At 36.8% G+C, this 22,959-nt stretch overlaps 1 protein-coding gene across 1 annotated transcript in view; it reads left to right on the top strand.

The window, feature by feature from the left end:
- Nucleotides 1-22,959, top strand: part of LOC139382656 (vomeronasal type-2 receptor 1-like) — a 32,323-nt gene that overhangs the window by 6,850 nt on the left and 2,514 nt on the right. The window contains 3 exon segments of the mRNA XM_071126746.1: nucleotides 8,585-8,932; nucleotides 22,202-22,352; nucleotides 22,466-22,751. Coding sequence (XP_070982847.1) covers nucleotides 8,585-8,932; nucleotides 22,202-22,352; nucleotides 22,466-22,751 — 785 coding nt within the window.

Raw genomic sequence — 22,959 nt, 5'->3', positions numbered from 1 at the left:
AGTGTGATATTACCCTAAATACCACAAATCATATTAAAGATAACCAATGATCTATTTTAAGTCAGTGTGATATTACCCTAAATACCACAAATCATATTAAAGATAACCAATGATCTATTTTAAGTCAGTGTGATATTACCCTAAATACCACAAATCATATTAAAGATAACCAATGATCTATTTTAAGTCAGTGTGATATTACCCTAAATACCACAAATCATATTAAAGATAACCAATGATCTATTTTAAGTCAGTGTAATATTACCCTAAATACCACAAATCATATTAAAGATAACCAATGATCTATTTTAAGTCAGTGTGATATTACCCTAAATACCACAAATCATATTAAAGATAACCAATGATCTATTTTAAGTCAGTGTGATATTACCCTAAATACCACAAATCATATTAAAGATAACCAATGATCTATTTTAAGTCAGTGTGATATTACCCTAAATACCACAAATCATATTAAAGATAACCAATGATCTATTTTAAGTCAGTGTGATATTACCCTAAATACCACAAATCATATTAAAGATAACCAATGATCTATTTTAAGTCAGTGTGATATTACCCTAAATACCACAAATCATATTAAAGATAACCAATGATCTATTTTAAGTCAGTGTGATATTACCCTAAATACCACAAATCATATTAAAGATAACCAATGATCTATTTTAAGTCAGTGTAATATTACCCTAAATACCACAAATCATATTAAAGATAACCAATGATCTATTTTAAGTCAGTGTGATATTACCCTAAATACCACAAATCATATTAAAGATAACCAATGATCTATTTTAAGTCAGTGTGATATTACCCTAAATACCACAAATCATATTAAAGATAACCAATGATCTATTTTAAGTCAGTGTGATATTACCCTAAATACCACAAATCATATTAAAGATAACCAATGATCTATTTTAGGTCAGTGTGATATTACCCTAAATACCACAAATCATATTAAAGATAACCAATGATCTATTTTAAGTCAGTGTGATATTACCCTAAATACCACAAATCATATTAAAGATAACCAATGATCTATTTTAAGTCAGTGTGATATTACCCTAAATACCACAAATCATATTAAAGATAACCAATGATCTATTTTAAGTCAGTGTGATATTACCCTAAATACCACAAATCATATTAAAGATAACCAATGATCTATTTTAAGTCAGTGTGATATTACCCTAAATACCACAAATCATATTAAAGATAACCAATGATCTATTTTAAGTCAGTGTGATATTACCCTAAATACCACAAATCATATTAAAGATAACCAATGATCTATTTTAAGTCAGTGTGATATTACCCTAAATACCACAAATCATATTAAAGATAACCAATGATCTATTTTAAGTCAGTGTGATATTACCCTAAATACCACAAATCATATTAAAGATAACCAATGATCTATTTTAAGTCAGTGTGATATTACCCTAAATACCACAAATCATATTAAAGATAACCAATGATCTATTTTAAGTCAGTGTGATATTACCCTAAATACCACAAATCATATTAAAGATAACCAATGATCTATTTTAAGTCAGTGTAATATTACCCTAAATACCACAAATCATATTAAAGATAACCAATGATCTATTTTAAGTCAGTGTGATATTACCCTAAATACCACAAATCATATTAAAGATAACCAATGATCTATTTTAAGTCAGTGTGATATTACCCTAAATACCACAAATCATATTAAAGATAACCAATGATCTATTTTAAGTCAGTGTGATATTACCCTAAATACCACAAATCATATTAAAGATAACCAATGATCTATTTTAAGTCAGTGTGATATTACCCTAAATACCACAAATCATATTAAAGATAACCAATGATCTATTTTAAGTCAGTGTGATATTACCCTAAATACCACAAATCATATTAAAGATAACCAATGATCTATTTTAAGTCAGTGTGATATTACCCTAAATACCACAAATCATATTAAAGATAACCAATGATCTATTTTAAGTCAGTGTGATATTACCCTAAATACCACAAATCATATTAAAGATAACCAATGATCTATTTTAAGTCAGTGTGATATTACCCTAAATACCACAAATCATATTAAAGATAACCAATGATCTATTTTAAGTCAGTGTGATATTACCCTAAATACCACAAATCATATTAAAGATAACCAATGATCTATTTTAAGTCAGTGTGATATTACCCTAAATACCACAAATCATATTAAAGATAACCAATGATCTATTTTAAGTCAGTGTGATATTACCCTAAATACCACAAATCATATTAAAGATAACCAATGATCTATTTTAAGTCAGTGTGATATTACCCTAAATACCACAAATCATATTAAAGATAACCAATGATCTATTTTAAGTCAGTGTGATATTACCCTAAATACCACAAATCATATTAAAGATAACCAATGATCTATTTTAAGTCAGTGTGATATTACCCTAAATACCACAAATCATATTAAAGATAACCAATGATCTATTTTAAGTCAGTGTGATATTACCCTAAATACCACAAATCATATTAAAGATAACCAATGATCTATTTTAAGTCAGTGTGATATTACCCTAAATACCACAAATCATATTAAAGATAACCAATGATCTATTTTAAGTCAGTGTGATATTACCCTAAATACCACAAATCATATTAAAGATAACCAATGATCTATTTTAAGTCAGTGTGATATTACCCTAAATACCACAAATCATATTAAAGATAACCAATGATCTATTTTAAGTCAGTGTGATATTACCCTAAATACCACAAATCATATTAAAGATAACCAATGATCTATTTTAAGTCAGTGTGATATTACCCTAAATACCACAAATCATATTAAAGATAACCAATGATCTATTTTAAGTCAGTGTGATATTACCCTAAATACCACAAATCATATTAAAGATAACCAATGATCTATTTTAAGTCAGTGTGATATTACCCTAAATACCACAAATCATATTAAAGATAACCAATGATCTATTTTAAGTCAGTGTGATATTACCCTAAATACCACAAATCATATTAAAGATAACCAATGATCTATTTTAAGTCAGTGTGATATTACCCTAAATACCACAAATCATATTAAAGATAACCAATGATCTATTTTAAGTCAGTGTGATATTACCCTAAATACCACAAATCATATTAAAGATAACCAATGATCTATTTTAAGTCAGTGTGATATTACCCTAAATACCACAAATCATATTAAAGATAACCAATGATCTATTTTAAGTCAGTGTGATATTACCCTAAATACCACAAATCATATTAAAGATAACCAATGATCTATTTTAAGTCAGTGTGATATTACCCTAAATACCACAAATCATATTAAAGATAACCAATGATCTATTTTAAGTCAGTGTGATATTACCCTAAATACCACAAATCATATTAAAGATAACCAATGATCTATTTTAAGTCAGTGTGATATTACCCTAAATACCACAAATCATATTAAAGATAACCAATGATCTATTTTAAGTCAGTGTGATATTACCCTAAATACCACAAATCATATTAAAGATAACCAATGATCTATTTTAAGTCAGTGTGATATTACCCTAAATACCACAAATCATATTAAAGATAACCAATGATCTATTTTAAGTCAGTGTGATATTACCCTAAATACCACAAATCATATTAAAGATAACCAATGATCTATTTTAAGTCAGTGTGATATTACCCTAAATACCACAAATCATATTAAAGATAACCAATGATCTATTTTAAGTCAGTGTGATATTACCCTAAATACCACAAATCATATTAAAGATAACCAATGATCTATTTTAAGTCAGTGTGATATTACCCTAAATACCACAAATCATATTAAAGATAACCAATGATCTATTTTAAGTCAGTGTGATATTACCCTAAATACCACAAATCATATTAAAGATAACCAATGATCTATTTTAAGTCAGTGTGATATTACCCTAAATACCACAAATCATATTAAAGATAACCAATGATCTATTTTAAGTCAGTGTGATATTACCCTAAATACCACAAATCATATTAAAGATAACCAATGATCTATTTTAAGTCAGTGTGATATTACCCTAAATACCACAAATCATATTAAAGATAACCAATGATCTATTTTAAGTCAGTGTGATATTACCCTAAATACCACAAATCATATTAAAGATAACCAATGATCTATTTTAAGTCAGTGTGATATTACCCTAAATACCACAAATCATATTAAAGATAACCAATGATCTATTTTAAGTCAGTGTGATATTACCCTAAATACCACAAATCATATTAAAGATAACCAATGATCTATTTTAAGTCAGTGTGATATTACCCTAAATACCACAAATCATATTAAAGATAACCAATGATCTATTTTAAGTCAGTGTGATATTACCCTAAATACCACAAATCATATTAAAGATAACCAATGATCTATTTTAAGTCAGTGTGATATTACCCTAAATACCACAAATCATATTAAAGATAACCAATGATCTATTTTAAGTCAGTGTGATATTACCCTAAATACCACAAATCATATTAAAGATAACCAATGATCTATTTTAAGTCAGTGTGATATTACCCTAAATACCACAAATCATATTAAAGATAACCAATGATCTATTTTAAGTCAGTGTGATATTACCCTAAATACCACAAATCATATTAAAGATAACCAATGATCTATTTTAAGTCAGTGTGATATTACCCTAAATACCACAAATCATATTAAAGATAACCAATGATCTATTTTAAGTCAGTGTGATATTACCCTAAATACCACAAATCATATTAAAGATAACCAATGATCTATTTTAAGTCAGTGTGATATTACCCTAAATACCACAAATCATATTAAAGATAACCAATGATCTATTTTAAGTCAGTGTGATATTACCCTAAATACCACAAATCATATTAAAGATAACCAATGATCTATTTTAAGTCAGTGTGATATTACCCTAAATACCACAAATCATATTAAAGATAACCAATGATCTATTTTAAGTCAGTGTGATATTACCCTAAATACCACAAATCATATTAAAGATAACCAATGATCTATTTTAAGTCAGTGTGATATTACCCTAAATACCACAAATCATATTAAAGATAACCAATGATCTATTTTAAGTCAGTGTGATATTACCCTAAATACCACAAATCATATTAAAGATAACCAATGATCTATTTTAAGTCAGTGTGATATTACCCTAAATACCACAAATCATATTAAAGATAACCAATGATCTATTTTAAGTCAGTGTGATATTACCCTAAATACCACAAATCATATTAAAGATAACCAATGATCTATTTTAAGTCAGTGTAATATTACCCTAAATACCACAAATCATATTAAAGATAACCAATGATCTATTTTAAGTCAGTGTGATATTACCCTAAATACCACAAATCATATTAAAGATAACCAATGATCTATTTTAAGTCAGTGTGATATTACCCTAAATACCACAAATCATATTAAAGATAACCAATGATCTATTTTAAGTCAGTGTGATATTACCCTAAATACCACAAATCATATTAAAGATAACCAATGATCTATTTTAAGTCAGTGTGATATTACCCTAAATACCACAAATCATATTAAAGATAACCAATGATCTATTTTAAGTCAGTGTGATATTACCCTAAATACCACAAATCATATTAAAGATAACCAATGATCTATTTTAAGTCAGTGTGATATTACCCTAAATACCACAAATCATATTAAAGATAACCAATGATCTATTTTAAGTCAGTGTGATATTACCCTAAATACCACAAATCATATTAAAGATAACCAATGATCTATTTTAAGTCAGTGTGATATTACCCTAAATACCACAAATCATATTAAAGATAACCAATGATCTATTTTAAGTCAGTGTGATATTACCCTAAATACCACAAATCATATTAAAGATAACCAATGATCTATTTTAAGTCAGTGTGATATTACCCTAAATACCACAAATCATATTAAAGATAACCAATGATCTATTTTAAGTCAGTGTGATATTACCCTAAATACCACAAATCATATTAAAGATAACCAATGATCTATTTTAAGTCAGTGTGATATTACCCTAAATGCCACAAATCATATTAAAGATAACCAATGATCTATTTTAAGTCAGTGTGATATTACCCTAAATACCACAAATCATATTAAAGATAACCAATGATCTATTTTAAGTCAGTGTGATATTACCCTAAATACCACAAATCATATTAAAGATAACCAATGATCTATTTTAAGTCAGTGTGATATTACCCTAAATACCACAAATCATATTAAAGATAACCAATGATCTATTTTAAGTCAGTGTGATATTACCCTAAATACCACAAATCATATTAAAGATAACCAATGATCTATTTTAAGTCAGTGTGATATTACCCTAAATACCACAAATCATATTAAAGATAACCAATGATCTATTTTAAGTCAGTGTGATATTACCCTAAATACCACAAATCATATTAAAGATAACCAATGATCTATTTTAAGTCAGTGTGATATTACCCTAAATACCACAAATCATATTAAAGATAACCAATGATCTATTTTAAGTCAGTGTGATATTACCCTAAATACCACAAATCATATTAAAGATAACCAATGATCTATTTTAAGTCAGTGTGATATTACCCTAAATACCACAAATCATATTAAAGATAACCAATGATCTATTTTAAGTCAGTGTGATATTACCCTAAATACCACAAATCATATTAAAGATAACCAATGATCTATTTTAAGTCAGTGTGATATTACCCTAAATACCACAAATCATATTAAAGATAACCAATGATCTATTTTAAGTCAGTGTGATATTACCCTAAATACCACAAATCATATTAAAGATAACCAATGATCTATTTTAAGTCAGTGTGATATTACCCTAAATACCACAAATCATATTAAAGATAACCAATGATCTATTTTAAGTCAGTGTGATATTACCCTAAATACCACAAATCATATTAAAGATAACCAATGATCTATTTTAAGTCAGTGTGATATTACCCTAAATACCACAAATCATATTAAAGATAACCAATGATCTATTTTAAGTCAGTGTGATATTACCCTAAATACCACAAATCATATTAAAGATAACCAATGATCTATTTTAAGTCAGTGTGATATTACCCTAAATACCACAAATCATATTAAAGATAACCAATGATCTATTTTAAGTCAGTGTGATATTACCCTAAATACCACAAATCATATTAAAGATAACCAATGATCTATTTTAAGTCAGTGTGATATTACCCTAAATACCACAAATCATATTAAAGATAACCAATGATCTATTTTAAGTCAGTGTGATATTACCCTAAATACCACAAATCATATTAAAGATAACCAATGATCTATTTTAAGTCAGTGTAATATTACCCTAAATACCACAAATCATATTAAAGATAACCAATGATCTATTTTAAGTCAGTGTGATATTACCCTAAATACCACAAATCATATTAAAGATAACCAATGATCTATTTTAAGTCAGTGTGATATTACCCTAAATACCACAAATCATATTAAAGATAACCAATGATCTATTTTAAGTCAGTGTGATATTACCCTAAATACCACAAATCATATTAAAGATAACCAATGATCTATTTTAAGTCAGTGTAATATTACCCTAAATACCACAAATCATATTAAAGATAACCAATGATCTATTTTAAGTCAGTGTGATATTACCCTAAATACCACAAATCATATTAAAGATAACCAATGATCTATTTTAAGTCAGTGTGATATTACCCTAAATACCACAAATCATATTAAAGATAACCAATGATCTATTTTAAGTCAGTGTGATATTACCCTAAATACCACAAATCATATTAAAGATAACCAATGATCTATTTTAAGTCAGTGTGATATTACCCTAAATACCACAAATCATATTAAAGATAACCAATGATCTATTTTAAGTCAGTGTGATATTACCCTAAATACCACAAATCATATTAAAGATAACCAATGATCTATTTTAAGTCAGTGTGATATTACCCTAAATACCACAAATCATATTAAAGATAACCAATGATCTATTTTAAGTCAGTGTGATATTACCCTAAATACCACAAATCATATTAAAGATAACCAATGATCTATTTTAAGTCAGTGTGATATTACCCTAAATACCACAAATCATATTAAAGATAACCAATGATCTATTTTAAGTCAGTGTGATATTACCCTAAATACCACAAATCATATTAAAGATAACCAATGATCTATTTTAAGTCAGTGTGATATTACCCTAAATACCACAAATCATATTAAAGATAACCAATGATCTATTTTAAGTCAGTGTGATATTACCCTAAATACCACAAATCATATTAAAGATAACCAATGATCTATTTTAAGTCAGTGTGATATTACCCTAAATACCACAAATCATATTAAAGATAACCAATGATCTATTCAGGCTACAATGTCGCCTTTTTGATGTTTTGCTTATTGACAGTGTAAAATCCTCGCATTGTTCTAAATGCTGTGTTTCTTTACCAGATGCTAGTAACTATATCCCACATATCCTGCAGAGCAGCCATCGGTGTGTCTCTTATGGCTGGGTGGAAGAAGGACTTCTGCTGACGGCTCTGTTCTGGCTTATGATCTACACCAGTAGATCTCACAGAGACACCCTAGTCCTCAGAGCCAACAGAAAGCTGAGCTTCCTGCTGCTCATCACACAGACTCTGTGTTCTCTCTCACCTCTCACCGCCATTGGCCGGCCCTCTGAATGGTCCTGTATGCTGCGTCACACAGCGTTTGGGATCACCTTCGTCCTCTGCATCTCTTGTGTTCTGGGGAAAACAATAGTGGTGTTGATGGCCTTCAGGGCTACGCTTCCAGCCAGTAAAGTCATGAAATGGTTTGGTCCTCCACAGCAGAGACTCAGCGTTCTGGCTTTCACTCTCATACAAGTCTCGATCTGTGTGCTTTGGTTAACAGTCTCCCCTCCTTTCCCCTACATAGGGCTCCTAGCCTTCTTGTGCTTTGTTCTGGTCTCTCTGGTCAATAAGCTACCTTCTATGCAAGCTAAGTTCATTCTATTGACTGTTCTTATACATGTACAATTAGCAGCATGGCTGCAAACCTCCAGGGCACCAACAAGGTATAAACTGGTCATTGAGATACATTCAACATAGCTAGATGTCTAAACCTAGAAACTGAAAGGTTGTACACGAGGGATGGGCAACTCCAGTCCTCAAGGGCCTAATTGGTGTCACACTTTTGCCCCAGTCTCAGCTAACAAACCTGACTCCAATGTTCAACTAATCATGATCTTCGGTTTAGAATGCAATTAGTTTCATCAGGTGTGTTAGCTAGGGATGGGGGGAAAGAGTGACACCAATCAGGCCCCGCCGAGGACTGTAGTTGCCCATCCCGGTTGTACATAAATTCATTGTTTTCTAATCACTTGTTAATATTATCCATAGTAATAAAATAGCTTTGTAACCACAACATTTTTACTTAACTAGGCAACAAATTCTTATTTTCAATGATGGCCTAGGAACAGTGGGCTAACTGCCTTGTTCAGGTGCATAATAACAGATTTCTACCTTGTCAGCTCTAGAATTCGATCTTGTCACCTTTAGTTACTAGTCCAACGCTCTAAACGCTAGGCTACCTGCCACCTCAACACTCTAACCACTAGGCTACCTGCCACCTCTACACTCTAACCACTAGGCTACCTGCCACCTCTACACTCTAACCGCTAGGCTACCTGCCACCTCTACACTCTAACCACTAGGCTACCTGCCACCTCTACACTCTAACCACTAGGCTACCTGCCACCTCTACACTCTAACCACTAGGCTACCTGCCACCTCTACACTCTAACCACTAGGCTACCTGCCACCTCTACACTCTAACCACTAGGCTACCTGCCACCTCTACACTCTAACCGCTAGGCTACCTGCCTCCTCTACACTCTAACCACTAGGTTACCCTGCCTCCTCTACACTCTAACCGCTAGGCTACCTGCCACCTCTACACTCTAACCGCTAGGCTACCTGCCTCCTCTACACTCTAACCACTAGGTTACCCTGCCTCCTCTACACTCTAACCGCTAGGCTACCTGCCTCCTCTACACTCTAACCACTAGGTTACCCTGCCTCCTCTACACTCTAACCGCTAGGCTACCTGCCACCTCTACACTCTAACCGCTAGGCTACCTGCCTCCTCTACACTCTAACCACTAGGTTACCCTGCCTCCTCTACACTCTAACCGCTAGGCTACCTGCCACCTCTACACTCTAACTGCTAGGCTACCTGCCACCTCTACACTCTAACCACTAGGCTACCTGCCACCTCTACACTCTAACTGCTAGGCTACCTGCCACCTCTACACTCTAACCGCTAGGCTACCTGCCACCTCTACACTCTAACCGCTAGGCTACCTGCCTCCTCTACACTCTAACCACTAGGCTACCTGCCACCTCTACACTCTAACTGCTAGGCTACCTGCCACCTCTACACTCTAACCACTAGGCTACCTGCCACCTCTACACTCTAACTGCTAGGCTACCTGCCACCTCTACACTCTAACCGCTAGGCTACCTGCCACCTCTACACTCTAACCACTAGGCTACCTGCCACCTCTACACTCTAACCGCTAGGCTACCTGCCACCTCTACACTCTAACCACTAGGCTACCTGCCACCTCTACACTCTAACCGCTAGGCTACCTGCCACCTCTACACTCTAACCACTAGGCTACCTGCCGCTCCTAAGAAATGTATCTTGTCATGTCATCTTAATAAAGCAACAATACAAAAATGTAATTATGTGACTGTTTCCTACAACTGTGCATAAAGCATCCTTAAGTGCAATACAACATACATTGGCAGCAGCTAATGGGGATCCATACTAAATACAAAAATACACAATAATATCATTACACTCAACTCTGGTTAACAAACTGGTGATCATAACATCATACCACAATCAAATCAATGAAACTGAGAAGTACATCTTTTAACCCTTAGAGGACATTATACCATATAATAAGGTATCTGAACCTCTGGTGAATAGAGTTGTTTGTAGGTGTCAAGACTACAGATGTAGCATCTTAATTTGAGCCAGTTTGCTACAGCAGGAAAATAATCCTGCAGCAACAGGAAATGTGAATTATTACGTGGATTATTATGAATGGACATTTTGCTGAGGTTGATACATTTTTCGTTAGGGCAAATTCAAGTCTGAAATGGCAAAGCGAAAATTACAAACTTTAGAAGCCTGTTTAAAACTAAATTATAAACTGGGTGGTTCAAGCCCTGAATGCTGATTGGCTGAAATATGTGGTATATCAGATCGTATACCACGGGTATGACAAAACCTTTCTTTTTGCTGCTCTAATTATGTTGTTAACCAGTTTATGATAGCAATAAGGCACCTCTGGTGTTTGTGGTACATGGCCAATATACCACGGCTAAGGGCTGTATCCAGGAACTCCGCTTTGCGTAATAAGAACAGCCCTTAACCGTGGTATATTGGCCATATACCACACCCCCTCGGGCCTTATTGCTTAAATACACTACAAGTTTGCCTTTTCTCACCAACAAAAGAGTGATCAAATTAAGATCCTACATCTATATGTTACCTGCTTGAGCTGTAGCCCTGCTGGGCTCCCCACTGACATAGCAGTGAATGGAGCACATAGTAGTAGTACTGCCCATTGTGAGAATCAGAGGCCTAAACCCCCTTTTCATTATTACAAAGAGCTCACACACAACAGACGACATTCATCAGCCAGCTGCGTCCATTACATTGAAATTTGATTCAGGTCTCCAACAAGTAGGCTGAAATAGGGGTGTGATCAGCACACTAGGTACAGTATGGTCCTATCATTTTAAGCCTAAACATATAGCAGTGGGCTAAATCAGTCACGCAGACTGTTTCTGGGTTGTCTCAAACCAATCTACTTTGAAACAAAAGTGTACACCTCACACACATGGTTATTGGCTTAAAATAAAGAGGGCACCTGTACTATGTCAGATATAGAGTTAGAACATGTTACATTGTGAGTTTACATCCCAATATTACACTTTACATATACAGAAGTACAGAAGACTTTCAACATTATCCATTATTCCAGGCATCTCAGGAATTACCAATAATGCACCATTCTCTGACATACAGTAACTACGGGTAGCTTCGTGATGGCTAACTGTCTAGAGTCATATCCAGATAGCCAGCTAATGAAAATAGTCGGGGTGGCAATGGGCGGAAGCTGAGCGGTTTCCATACCAGGCGGTGATAACACAATAGAAAAAAAATAAAGTCTATATACAGTGTGTGCAAATGGAGTGAGGAGGTAAGGCAATAAATAGGCCATAATAGCGAAGTCATTACAATTTAACAGATTAACACTGGAGTGATAAATGAGCAGATGATGATGTGCAAGTCGTGATACTGGTGTGCAAAAGAGCAGAAAAGTAAATAAAAACAATATGGGGATGAGGTAGGTAGATTAGGTGGGCTATTTACAGATGGACTATATACAGCTGCAGCGATCGGTTAGCTGCTCAGATAGCTGATGTTTAAAGTTAGTGAGGGAATTGTAAGTCTCCTCTTCTAGGTCAGAGCTGTCCAGAGTAGTGATGCTAGTCGGGCGGGCAGGTGCGGGCAACGAAGGGTTGAAAAGCATGCATTTGGTTTTACTAGCGTTTAATAGCAGTTGGAGGCCACGGAAGGAGTGTTGTATGGCATTGAAGCTCGTTCGGAGGTTAGTTAACTTCTCTATGGTCTGTGGGACGCTAGCGTCCCACCTGGCCAACATCCAGTGAAATTGTGGAGCGCCAAATTCAAAAACAGCAATACTCATTATAGAAATTCATAAAACATCCACAAGTGTTATACATCGGCTTAAAGATTAACTTCTTGTTAATCCAACCGATGTGTCAGATTTCAAAAAGGCTTTATGGCGAAAGCAAACCATGCGATTATCTGAGAACAGCGCCCAGCAGATAAATCATTACAAACAGTAACCAGCCAATTAGAGGAGTTACAAAAGTCAGAAATAGTGATAAAATTAACCACTTACCTTTGATGATCTTCATATGGTTGCACTCCCAAGACTCCCATTTACTCAATTCATGGTTGTTTTGTTAAAGTCCCTCTTTATATCCAAAAACCTCCGTTTTGTTCGCACGTTTTGTTCAGTAATCCACAGGCTCAAAGGCAGTCACAACAGGCAGACGGAAAATCTGAAATGTATCAGTAAAGTTCGCAGAAACATGTCAAACAATGTTTATAATCAATCCTCAGGTTGTTTTTAGTCATAATAATCAATAATATTTCAACCGGACAAAAGCTTTGTCAATATAAAAGGAAAACAAGAAAGGCGCGCTCTCGGTCGAGCGGATGAAAAACCTCTGGGACACTACAGTGTCCACTCATTCAGAGACCAGCTCTGAAACCAGATTGCACAGCGGAGGTATGGTGGGATTCGAAATGGTCTGTGATCTGTTTATTAACTTGGCTTTCGAAGACTTTAGAAAGGCAGGGCAGGATGGATATAGGTATATAACAGTTTGGGCCTAGAGTGTCACCCCCTTTGAAGAAGGGGATGACCGCAGCAGCTTTCCAATCTTTAGTGATCTCAGGGGTTAGGGGTTGCAACAATGGTGGCAGATAGTTTTAGAAAGAGATGGCCCAGATTGTCTAGCCCAGCTGATTTGTACTGGTCCAGGTTTTGCAGCTCTTTCAGAACATATTCTATCTGGATTTGGGTGAAGGAGAATCGGGGGCGGCTCAGGCAAGTAGCTGGGGGGGGGGGGGGAGGGGTGCGGAGCTGTAGAAGCCTGTTTAAAACTAAATTATAAACTGGGTGGTTCAAGCCCTGAATGCTGATTGGCTGAAATATGTGGTATATCAGATCGTATACCACGGGTATGACAAAACCTTTCTTTTTGCAGCTCTAATTATGTTGTTAACCAGTTTATAATAGCAATAAGGCACCTCTGGTGTTTGTGGTACATGGCCAATATACCACGGCTAAGGGCTGTATCCAGGAACTCCGCTTTGCGTAATAAGAACAGCCCTTAACCGTGGTATATTGGCCATATACCACACCCCCTCGGGCCTTATTGCTTAAATACACTACAAGTTTGCCTTTTCTCACCAACAAAAGAGTGATCAAATTAAGATCCTACATCTATATGTTACCTGCTTGAGCTGTAGCCCTGCTGGGCTCCCCACTGACATAGCAGTGAATGGAGCACATAGTAGTAGTACTGCCCATTGTGAGAATCAGAGGCCTAAACCCCCTTTTCATTATTACAAAGAGCTCACACACAACAGACGACATTCATCAGCCAGCTGCGTCCATTACATTGAAATTTGATTCAGGTCTCCAACAAGTAGGCTGAAATAGGGGTGTGATCAGCACACTAGGTACAGTATGGTCCTATCATTTTAAGCCTAAACATATAGCAGTGGGCTAAATCAGTCACGCAGACTGTTTCTGGGTTGTCTCAAACCAATCTACTTTGAAACAAAAGTGTACACCTCACACACATGGTTATTGGCTTAAAATAAAGAGGGCACCTGTACTATGTCAGATATAGAGTTAGAACATGTTACATTGTGAGTTTACATCCCAATATTACACTTTACATATACAGAAGTACAGAAGACTTTCAACATTATCCATTATTCCAGGCATCTCAGGAATTACCAATAATGCACCATTCTCTGACATACAGTAACTACGGGTAGCTTCGTGATGGCTAACTGTCTAGAGTCATATCCAGATAGCCAGCTAATGAAAATAGTCGGGGTGGCAATGGGCGGAAGCTGAGCGGTTTCCATACCAGGCGGTGATAACACAATAGAAAAAAAATAAAGTCTATATACAGTGTGTGCAAATGGAGTGAGGAGGTAAGGCAATAAATAGGCCATAATAGCGAAGTCATTACAATTTAACAGATTAACACTGGAGTGATAAATGAGCAGATGATGATGTGCAAGTCGTGATACTGGTGTGCAAAAGAGCAGAAAAGTAAATAAAAACAATATGGGGATGAGGTAGGTAGATTAGGTGGGCTATTTACAGATGGACTATATACAGCTGCAGCGATCGGTTAGCTGCTCAGATAGCTGATGTTTAAAGTTAGTGAGGGAATTGTAAGTCTCCTCTTCTAGGTCAGAGCTGTCCAGAGTAGTGATGCTAGTCGGGCGGGCAGGTGCGGGCAACGAAGGGTTGAAAAGCATGCATTTGGTTTTACTAGCGTTTAATAGCAGTTGGAGGCCACGGAAGGAGTGTTGTATGGCATTGAAGCTCGTTCGGAGGTTAGTTAACTTCTCTATGGTCTGTGGGACGCTAGCGTCCCACCTGGCCAACATCCAGTGAAATTGTGGAGCGCCAAATTCAAAAACAGCAATACTCATTATAGAAATTCATAAAACATCCACAAGTGTTATACATCGGCTTAAAGATTAACTTCTTGTTAATCCAACCGATGTGTCAGATTTCAAAAAGGCTTTATGGCGAAAGCAAACCATGCGATTATCTGAGAACAGCGCCCAGCAGATAAATCATTACAAACAGTAACCAGCCAATTAGAGGAGTTACAAAAGTCAGAAATAGTGATAAAATTAACCACTTACCTTTGATGATCTTCATATGGTTGCACTCCCAAGACTCCCATTTACTCAATTCATGGTTGTTTTGTTAAAGTCCCTCTTTATATCCAAAAACCTCCGTTTTGTTCGCACGTTTTGTTCAGTAATCCACAGGCTCAAAGGCAGTCACAACAGGCAGACGGAAAATCTGAAATGTATCAGTAAAGTTCGCAGAAACATGTCAAACAATGTTTATAATCAATCCTCAGGTTGTTTTTAGTCATAATAATCAATAATATTTCAACCGGACAAAAGCTTTGTCAATATAAAAGGAAAACAAGAAAGGCGCGCTCTCGGTCGAGCGGATGAAAAACCTCTGGGACACTACAGTGTCCACTCATTCAGAGACCAGCTCTGAAACCAGATTGCACAGCGGAGGTATGGTGGGATTCGAAATGGTCTGTGATCTGTTTATTAACTTGGCTTTCGAAGACTTTAGAAAGGCAGGGCAGGATGGATATAGGTATATAACAGTTTGGGCCTAGAGTGTCACCCCCTTTGAAGAAGGGGATGACCGCAGCAGCTTTCCAATCTTTAGTGATCTCAGGGGTTAGGGGTTGCAACAATGGTGGCAGATAGTTTTAGAAAGAGATGGCCCAGATTGTCTAGCCCAGCTGATTTGTACTGGTCCAGGTTTTGCAGCTCTTTCAGAACATATTCTATCTGGATTTGGGTGAAGGAGAATCGGGGGCGGCTCAGGCAAGTAGCTGGGGGGGGGGGGGGGGGGGAGGGGTGCGGAGCTGTAGAAGCCTGTTTAAAACTAAATTATAAACTGGGTGGTTCAAGCCCTGAATGCTGATTGGCTGAAATATGTGGTATATCAGATCGTATACCACGGGTATGACAAAACCTTTCTTTTTGCAGCTCTAATTATGTTGTTAACCAGTTTATAATAGCAATAAGGCACCTCTGGTGTTTGTGGTACATGGCCAATATACCACGGCTAAGGGCTGTATCCAGGAACTCCGCTTTGCGTAATAAGAACAGCCCTTAACCGTGGTATATTGGCCATATACCACACCCCCTCGGGCCTTATTGCTTAAATACACTACAAGTTTGCCTTTTCTCACCAACAAAAGAGTGATCAAATTAAGATCCTACATCTATATGTTACCTGCTTGAGCTGTAGCCCTGCTGGGCTCCCCACTGACATAGCAGTGAATGGAGCACATAGTAGTAGTACTGCCCATTGTGAGAATCAGAGGCCTAAACCCCCTTTTCATTATTACAAAGAGCTCACACACAACAGACGACATTCATCAGCCAGCTGCGTCCATTACATTGAAATTTGATTCAGGTCTCCAACAAGTAGGCTGAAATAGGGGTGTGATCAGCACACTAGGTACAGTATGGTCCTATCATTTTAAGCCTAAACATATAGCAGTGGGCTAAATCAGTCACGCAGACTGTTTCTGGGTTGTCTCAAACCAATCTACTTTGAAACAAAAGTGTACACCTCACACACATGGTTATTGGCTTAAAATAAAGAGGGCACCTGTACTATGTCAGATATAGAGTTAGAACATGTTACATTGTGAGTTTACATCCCAATATTACACTTTACATATACAGAAGTACAGAAGACTTTCAACATTATCCATTATTCCAGGCATCTCAGGAATTACCAATAATGCACCATTCTCTGACATACAGTAACTACGGGTAGCTTCGTGATGGCTAACTGTCTAGAGTCATATCCAGATAGCCAGCTAATGAAAATAGTCGGGGTGGCAATGGGCGGAAGCTGAGCGGTTTCCATACCAGGCGGTGATAACACAATAGAAAAAAAATAAAGTCTATATACAGTGTGTGCAAATGGAGTGAGGAGGTAAGGCAATAAATAGGCCATAATAGCGAAGTCATTACAATTTAACAGATTAACACTGGAGTGATAAATGAGCAGATGATGATGTGCAAGTCGTGATACTGGTGTGCAAAAGAGCAGAAAAGTAAATAAAAACAATATGGGGATGAGGTAGGTAGATTAGGTGGGCTATTTACAGATGGACTATATACAGCTGCAGCGATCGGTTAGCTGCTCAGATAGCTGATGTTTAAAGTTAGTGAGGGAATTGTAAGTCTCCTCTTCTAGGTCAGAGCTGTCCAGAGTAGTGATGCTAGTCGGGCGGGCAGGTGCGGGCAACGAAGGGTTGAAAAGCATGCATTTGGTTTTACTAGCGTTTAATAGCAGTTGGAGGCCACGGAAGGAGTGTTGTATGGCATTGAAGCTCGTTCGGAGGTTAGTTAACTTCTCTATGGTCTGTGGGACGCTAGCGTCCCACCTGGCCAACATCCAGTGAAATTGTGGAGCGCCAAATTCAAAAACAGCAATACTCATTATAGAAATTCATAAAACATCCACAAGTGTTATACATCGGCTTAAAGATTAACTTCTTGTTAATCCAACCGATGTGTCAGATTTCAAAAAGGCTTTATGGCGAAAGCAAACCATGCGATTATCTGAGAACAGCGCCCAGCAGATAAATCATTACAAACAGTAACCAGCCAATTAGAGGAGTTACAAAAGTCAGAAATAGTGATAAAATTAACCACTTACCTTTGATGATCTTCATATGGTTGCACTCCCAAGACTCCCATTTACTCAATTCATGGTTGTTTTGTTAAAGTCCCTCTGTATATCCAAAAACCTCCGTTTTGTTCGCACGTTTTGTTCAGTAATCCACAGGCTCAAAGGCAGTCACAACAGGCAGACGGAAAATCTGAAATGTATCAGTAAAGTTTGCAGAAACATGTCAAACAATGTTTATAATCAATCCTCAGGTTGTTTTTAGTCATAATAATCAATAATATTTCAACCGGACAAAAGCTTTGTCAATATAAAAGGAAAACAAGAAAGGCGCGCTCTCGGTCGAGCGGATGAAAAACCTCTGGGACACTACAGTGTCCACTCATTCAGAGACCAGCTCTGAAACCAGATTGCACAGCGGAGGTATGGTGGGATTCGAAATGGTCTGTGATCTGTTTATTAACTTGGCTTTCGAAGACTTTAGAAAGGCAGGGCAGGATGGATATAGGTATATAACAGTTTGGGCCTAGAGTGTCACCCCCTTTGAAGAAGGGGATGACCGCAGCAGCTTTCCAATCTTTAGTGATCTCAGGGGTTAGGGGTTGCAACAATGGTGGCAGATAGTTTTAGAAAGAGATGGCCCAGATTGTCTAGCCCAGCTGATTTGTACTGGTCCAGGTTTTGCAGCTCTTTCAGAACATATTCTATCTGGATTTGGGTGAAGGAGAATCGGGGGCGGCTCAGGCAAGTAGCTGGGGGGGGGGGGGGGGGGGTGCGGAGCTGTTGACCGGGGTTGGGGTAGACAGGAGGAAAGCACGGTCAGCCTTAGAGAAATGCTTATTGAAATTTTAGATTATCATGGATTTATCTGTGGACAGCTGGGAGGAGGTGCTATTGTTCTCCATGGACTTTACAGTGTCCAAAAGCTTTTTTGAGTTAGAGCTACAGGATGCAAATTTCTGTTTGAAAATGCTAGCCTTTGCTTTCCTGACTGAGTGCGTGTATTGGTTCCTGACTTCCCTGAACAGTTGCATATCGCGGGGACGATTCGATGCTATTGCAGTCCGCCACAGAATGTTGTTGTGCTGGTCAAGGGCTATATATGTTCTATATCTGTTCTAAGTTCTATTTTTTTTGATAAGGGCATGCTTATTTATGCTTATTTATGCTTATTTAAGATGGTGGGAAAATTACCTTTAAAGAACGACCAGGCATCCTCGACTGACGGGATGAGGTCAATATCCTTCCAGGTCGATTAGAAAGGGCTGCTCGCAGAAGTGTTTTAGGGAAAGTCTGACAGTGATGAGGGGTGGTCGTTTGACCACGGACCCATAGTGGATGCAGGCAATAAGGCAGTGATCGCTGACATCCTGATTGAAAGCAGCAGAGGTGTATTTGGAGGGCAAGCTGGTCAGGATAATATCTATGAGGGTGCCATGTTTACGGATTTAGGATTGTTTCTGGTGGGTTGAGACGGTTTCTGACAGTCTGTGCAGAAATTCTTTGGTTGTGCAAACCCACAATTTTATCAGCTGTCTGGGTGGCTGGGCTCAGACGTTCCCGCAGGTGAAGAACCTGGACGTGGAGGTCCTGGGCTGGCGTGGTTACACGTGGTCGGCTGTTGTGAAGCCGGTTGGACATGTTTATATTATATATATTTTACGTATTATATATAAATATTATATATTTATATTGTTTTTATTTATACAGTATATACAAGTTTGAAATGTTAAAGGGGAAATTACAAACGTTAGAAGCCTTTTTAAACCTTGAATACACTAAAAGTTTGCATGCAGGAAAAATCTCAACAACAAAATCAAATTAAGAGCGAGCATCTCTGTATGTGTGTCGTTAATGCCTGAAATCAGGCTTGGCAGCATGGTTTTCAATGAGGAAAGATTGCTTCCGTACCCCACTCGCCCCTGATTGCATGAATTTTTAAACTCTCTCCATGGTTAAAGTAGTAAGAAATAGATATCATTGTTGGGTTTTCATGTTGAACATTTTGAACGTTCTTCATTTGACATTGGAAATGATTTATTATAAGCTAATTTACTTATGGTGGACAGAATGTGCTACTACATTTAACGTTTTCACAAGAATTACAGGAAATACACATCCTTTTGACCTCAGATCTGTGATGTTAGTATAAACGTTTATAGTTATCACAATATCATATTTTTTGTTATATGCACCTGTCTGTAGTGGGACAACAAATCCTATTAACATCTCATTGTATATTGTATATATTGTATATAGACTTATTTTTCTACTGTATTATTGACTGTATGTTTGTTTTACTCCATGTGTAACTCTGTGTTGTTGTATGTGTCAAACTGCTTTGCTTTATCTTGGCCAGGTCGCAGTTGTAAATGAGAACTTGTTCTCAACTAGCCTACCTGGTTAAATAAAGGTGAAATAAAAATATAAAAATTAAAAATACATGACAACAGGAATCAGCAACAGGAATCAGCAACAGTATCATTGTCAACTCATGTTTTAGGAATATCAATGATACTTTTAAAGGGATATTTTGTGGATGCCATTTTTATGTCTTTGTGTCGATTATGAAGGAAGTTAGATAAAGGGCCACCTCTAGCTGCCTCCAGCTTAGATATATATATATTTATTTAACCTTTATTTAACCAGGTAGGCTAGTTGAGAACACCTTTATTTAACCAGGTAGGCCAGTTGAGAACACTTTTATTTAACCAGGTAGGCTAGTTGAGAACACCTTTATTTAACCAGGTAGGCCAGTTGAGAACACCTTTATTTAATCAGGTAGGCCAGTTGAGAACACCTTTATTTAACCAGGTAGGCTAGTTGAGAACAAGTTCTCATTTAAAACTGCAACCTGGCCAAGATAAAGCAAAGCAGTGTGACACAAACAACAACACAGAGTTACATATGGAATAAACAAACGTACAATAACACAATAGAAAAAATCCATAAACAGTGTGTGCAAACGAGGTAAGATTAGGCAGGTAAGGCAATAAATAGGCCGTAGTGGCGAAGTAATTACAATGTAGCAATTAAACACTGGAGTGATAGATGTGCAGAAGATGAATGTGCAAGTAGAGATACTGGGGTGCTATAAACATAAAGGGCCACATTGTCAAAATATAACCCTTTAGCATACTTACTCAACAGGATTCTACTTAATCATGTAAAAACTAGTGAATGAGCACAAAAACGTGCTATGATGTATTGATATTGATGATATTAGTAATATATTTGTCTTATCAAGAGGATTTGAAGCAACCTCACATTAGAAACAGGCATGTGGCGCCCTCTTCTGTCCACACCGGTACTGCTATATATTACAAACACGGCCATGATTCCTCGTTCCCTTTCTAATAGATGGTAGATGGTTCCTCGCAGTGAGTGCCAGGACAAACTGTAATCTATTCTTCGCTTTTCTTAAAATAAACTTCAGATACATTTTGCCAAGTCAAGTCCAGTAAAGTTAGCTTAAATGTGTGGTAGCTATTTAAAGATCCTTACTGTAAAGTGTTACTACCATGTTTAATGTTCCATAAAGCCGTTAAATTTTTTTTATTGAGAATTCCGTGTTTTTAAAGGTTTTAGTCCCCCTCTACAATAGAAATAGATAGGTTCTTTATTCTCTATTGTTCTATAGTCCCTTTTAAGCTATGTGTATATCATTTTGTTGTACCCACTATTTTTGCCAAGTGGTGCCAATCCAAGAATGCCAGTGCTGAACCCTCTGGGAGAAGCATCACTAAGGATGTTTTCCAGTGGGCACACCTCCTGCCTGTCCCCAACACACACACACACACACATGCCCAACACACACACATCCCAAACATACACACATCCCCAACAGGAACAGAGGTGTATATAAAGCCCAGACATAGAACGGAACCCGGTCACAAGATGCTGAGCGATCATGTGTGGACTAGAGAGGGTCATACTCGGCTCATTGCCATTGCTTTGCATCCACACAGTGTTTGCCTGTGAACTATTGGGCCGGTTTGACATGCCTAGTTTGTTCAAAGCAGGGGATGTCATGATAGGGGGCATTTTCCCTGTATTCAACAAACAAGAGGACAGCAGTGCCTCTTTTGTGAAGGAGCCTGATAAAGTGAAGTGTGCTGGGTAAGTGTGTCACCCTTCTGTACCATGAGATAACAGTTGTGTGTATGTCTGTTCAGTCTGATTATTAACACTTTTTTTTACCCTTTTCTTCTCCTGAAAACCTACTCTGGCAGATTTGACTTGCGGGCCTTTCGCTGGACCCAAGTGATGATGTTTGCGATTGATGAAATAAACAAAGACAGTAGTCTACTACCCAACGTCTCTCTAGGCTACAGGATCCTTGACTCGTGTGCGTCTCCCACCAATACTTTACGGGCTGCTCTGACGTTGGTTAGCAGTCCAGAGGAGATCGAGCCCACTGCCCCATGCCTACCTACTATATCTGCCCTAATAGCTGAATCAGGCTCCTCTCAGTCCCTGGCTGTGGCTGGAACACTGGGACCATTCAGAGTGCCAATGGTAAGACCCACATGCTTCATCCATGACGGGTGTCTAGCTATATTGAAAAGGTGTACAATACCGATGCGCTTGATATCCTGTAATGTTTGCATGTCAGATGTGTGATGTGTTTGCCTAATTGTAAAGCTTTTAAATCAAAAAGCATACTTAGAGTAAAGAGAGAAAGCTTTTCATTGACTTTCTTCTTCGTCCCATTATTATTTTATTT

This window comes from Oncorhynchus clarkii, chromosome 24, assembly GCF_045791955.1.
Source record: "Oncorhynchus clarkii lewisi isolate Uvic-CL-2024 chromosome 24, UVic_Ocla_1.0, whole genome shotgun sequence".
Classification (NCBI taxonomy): Eukaryota; Metazoa; Chordata; class Actinopteri; order Salmoniformes; family Salmonidae; genus Oncorhynchus; species Oncorhynchus clarkii.
Note: the sequence above shows the minus strand (reverse complement) of the source record. Positions and strands in the feature narration are given on the sequence as shown.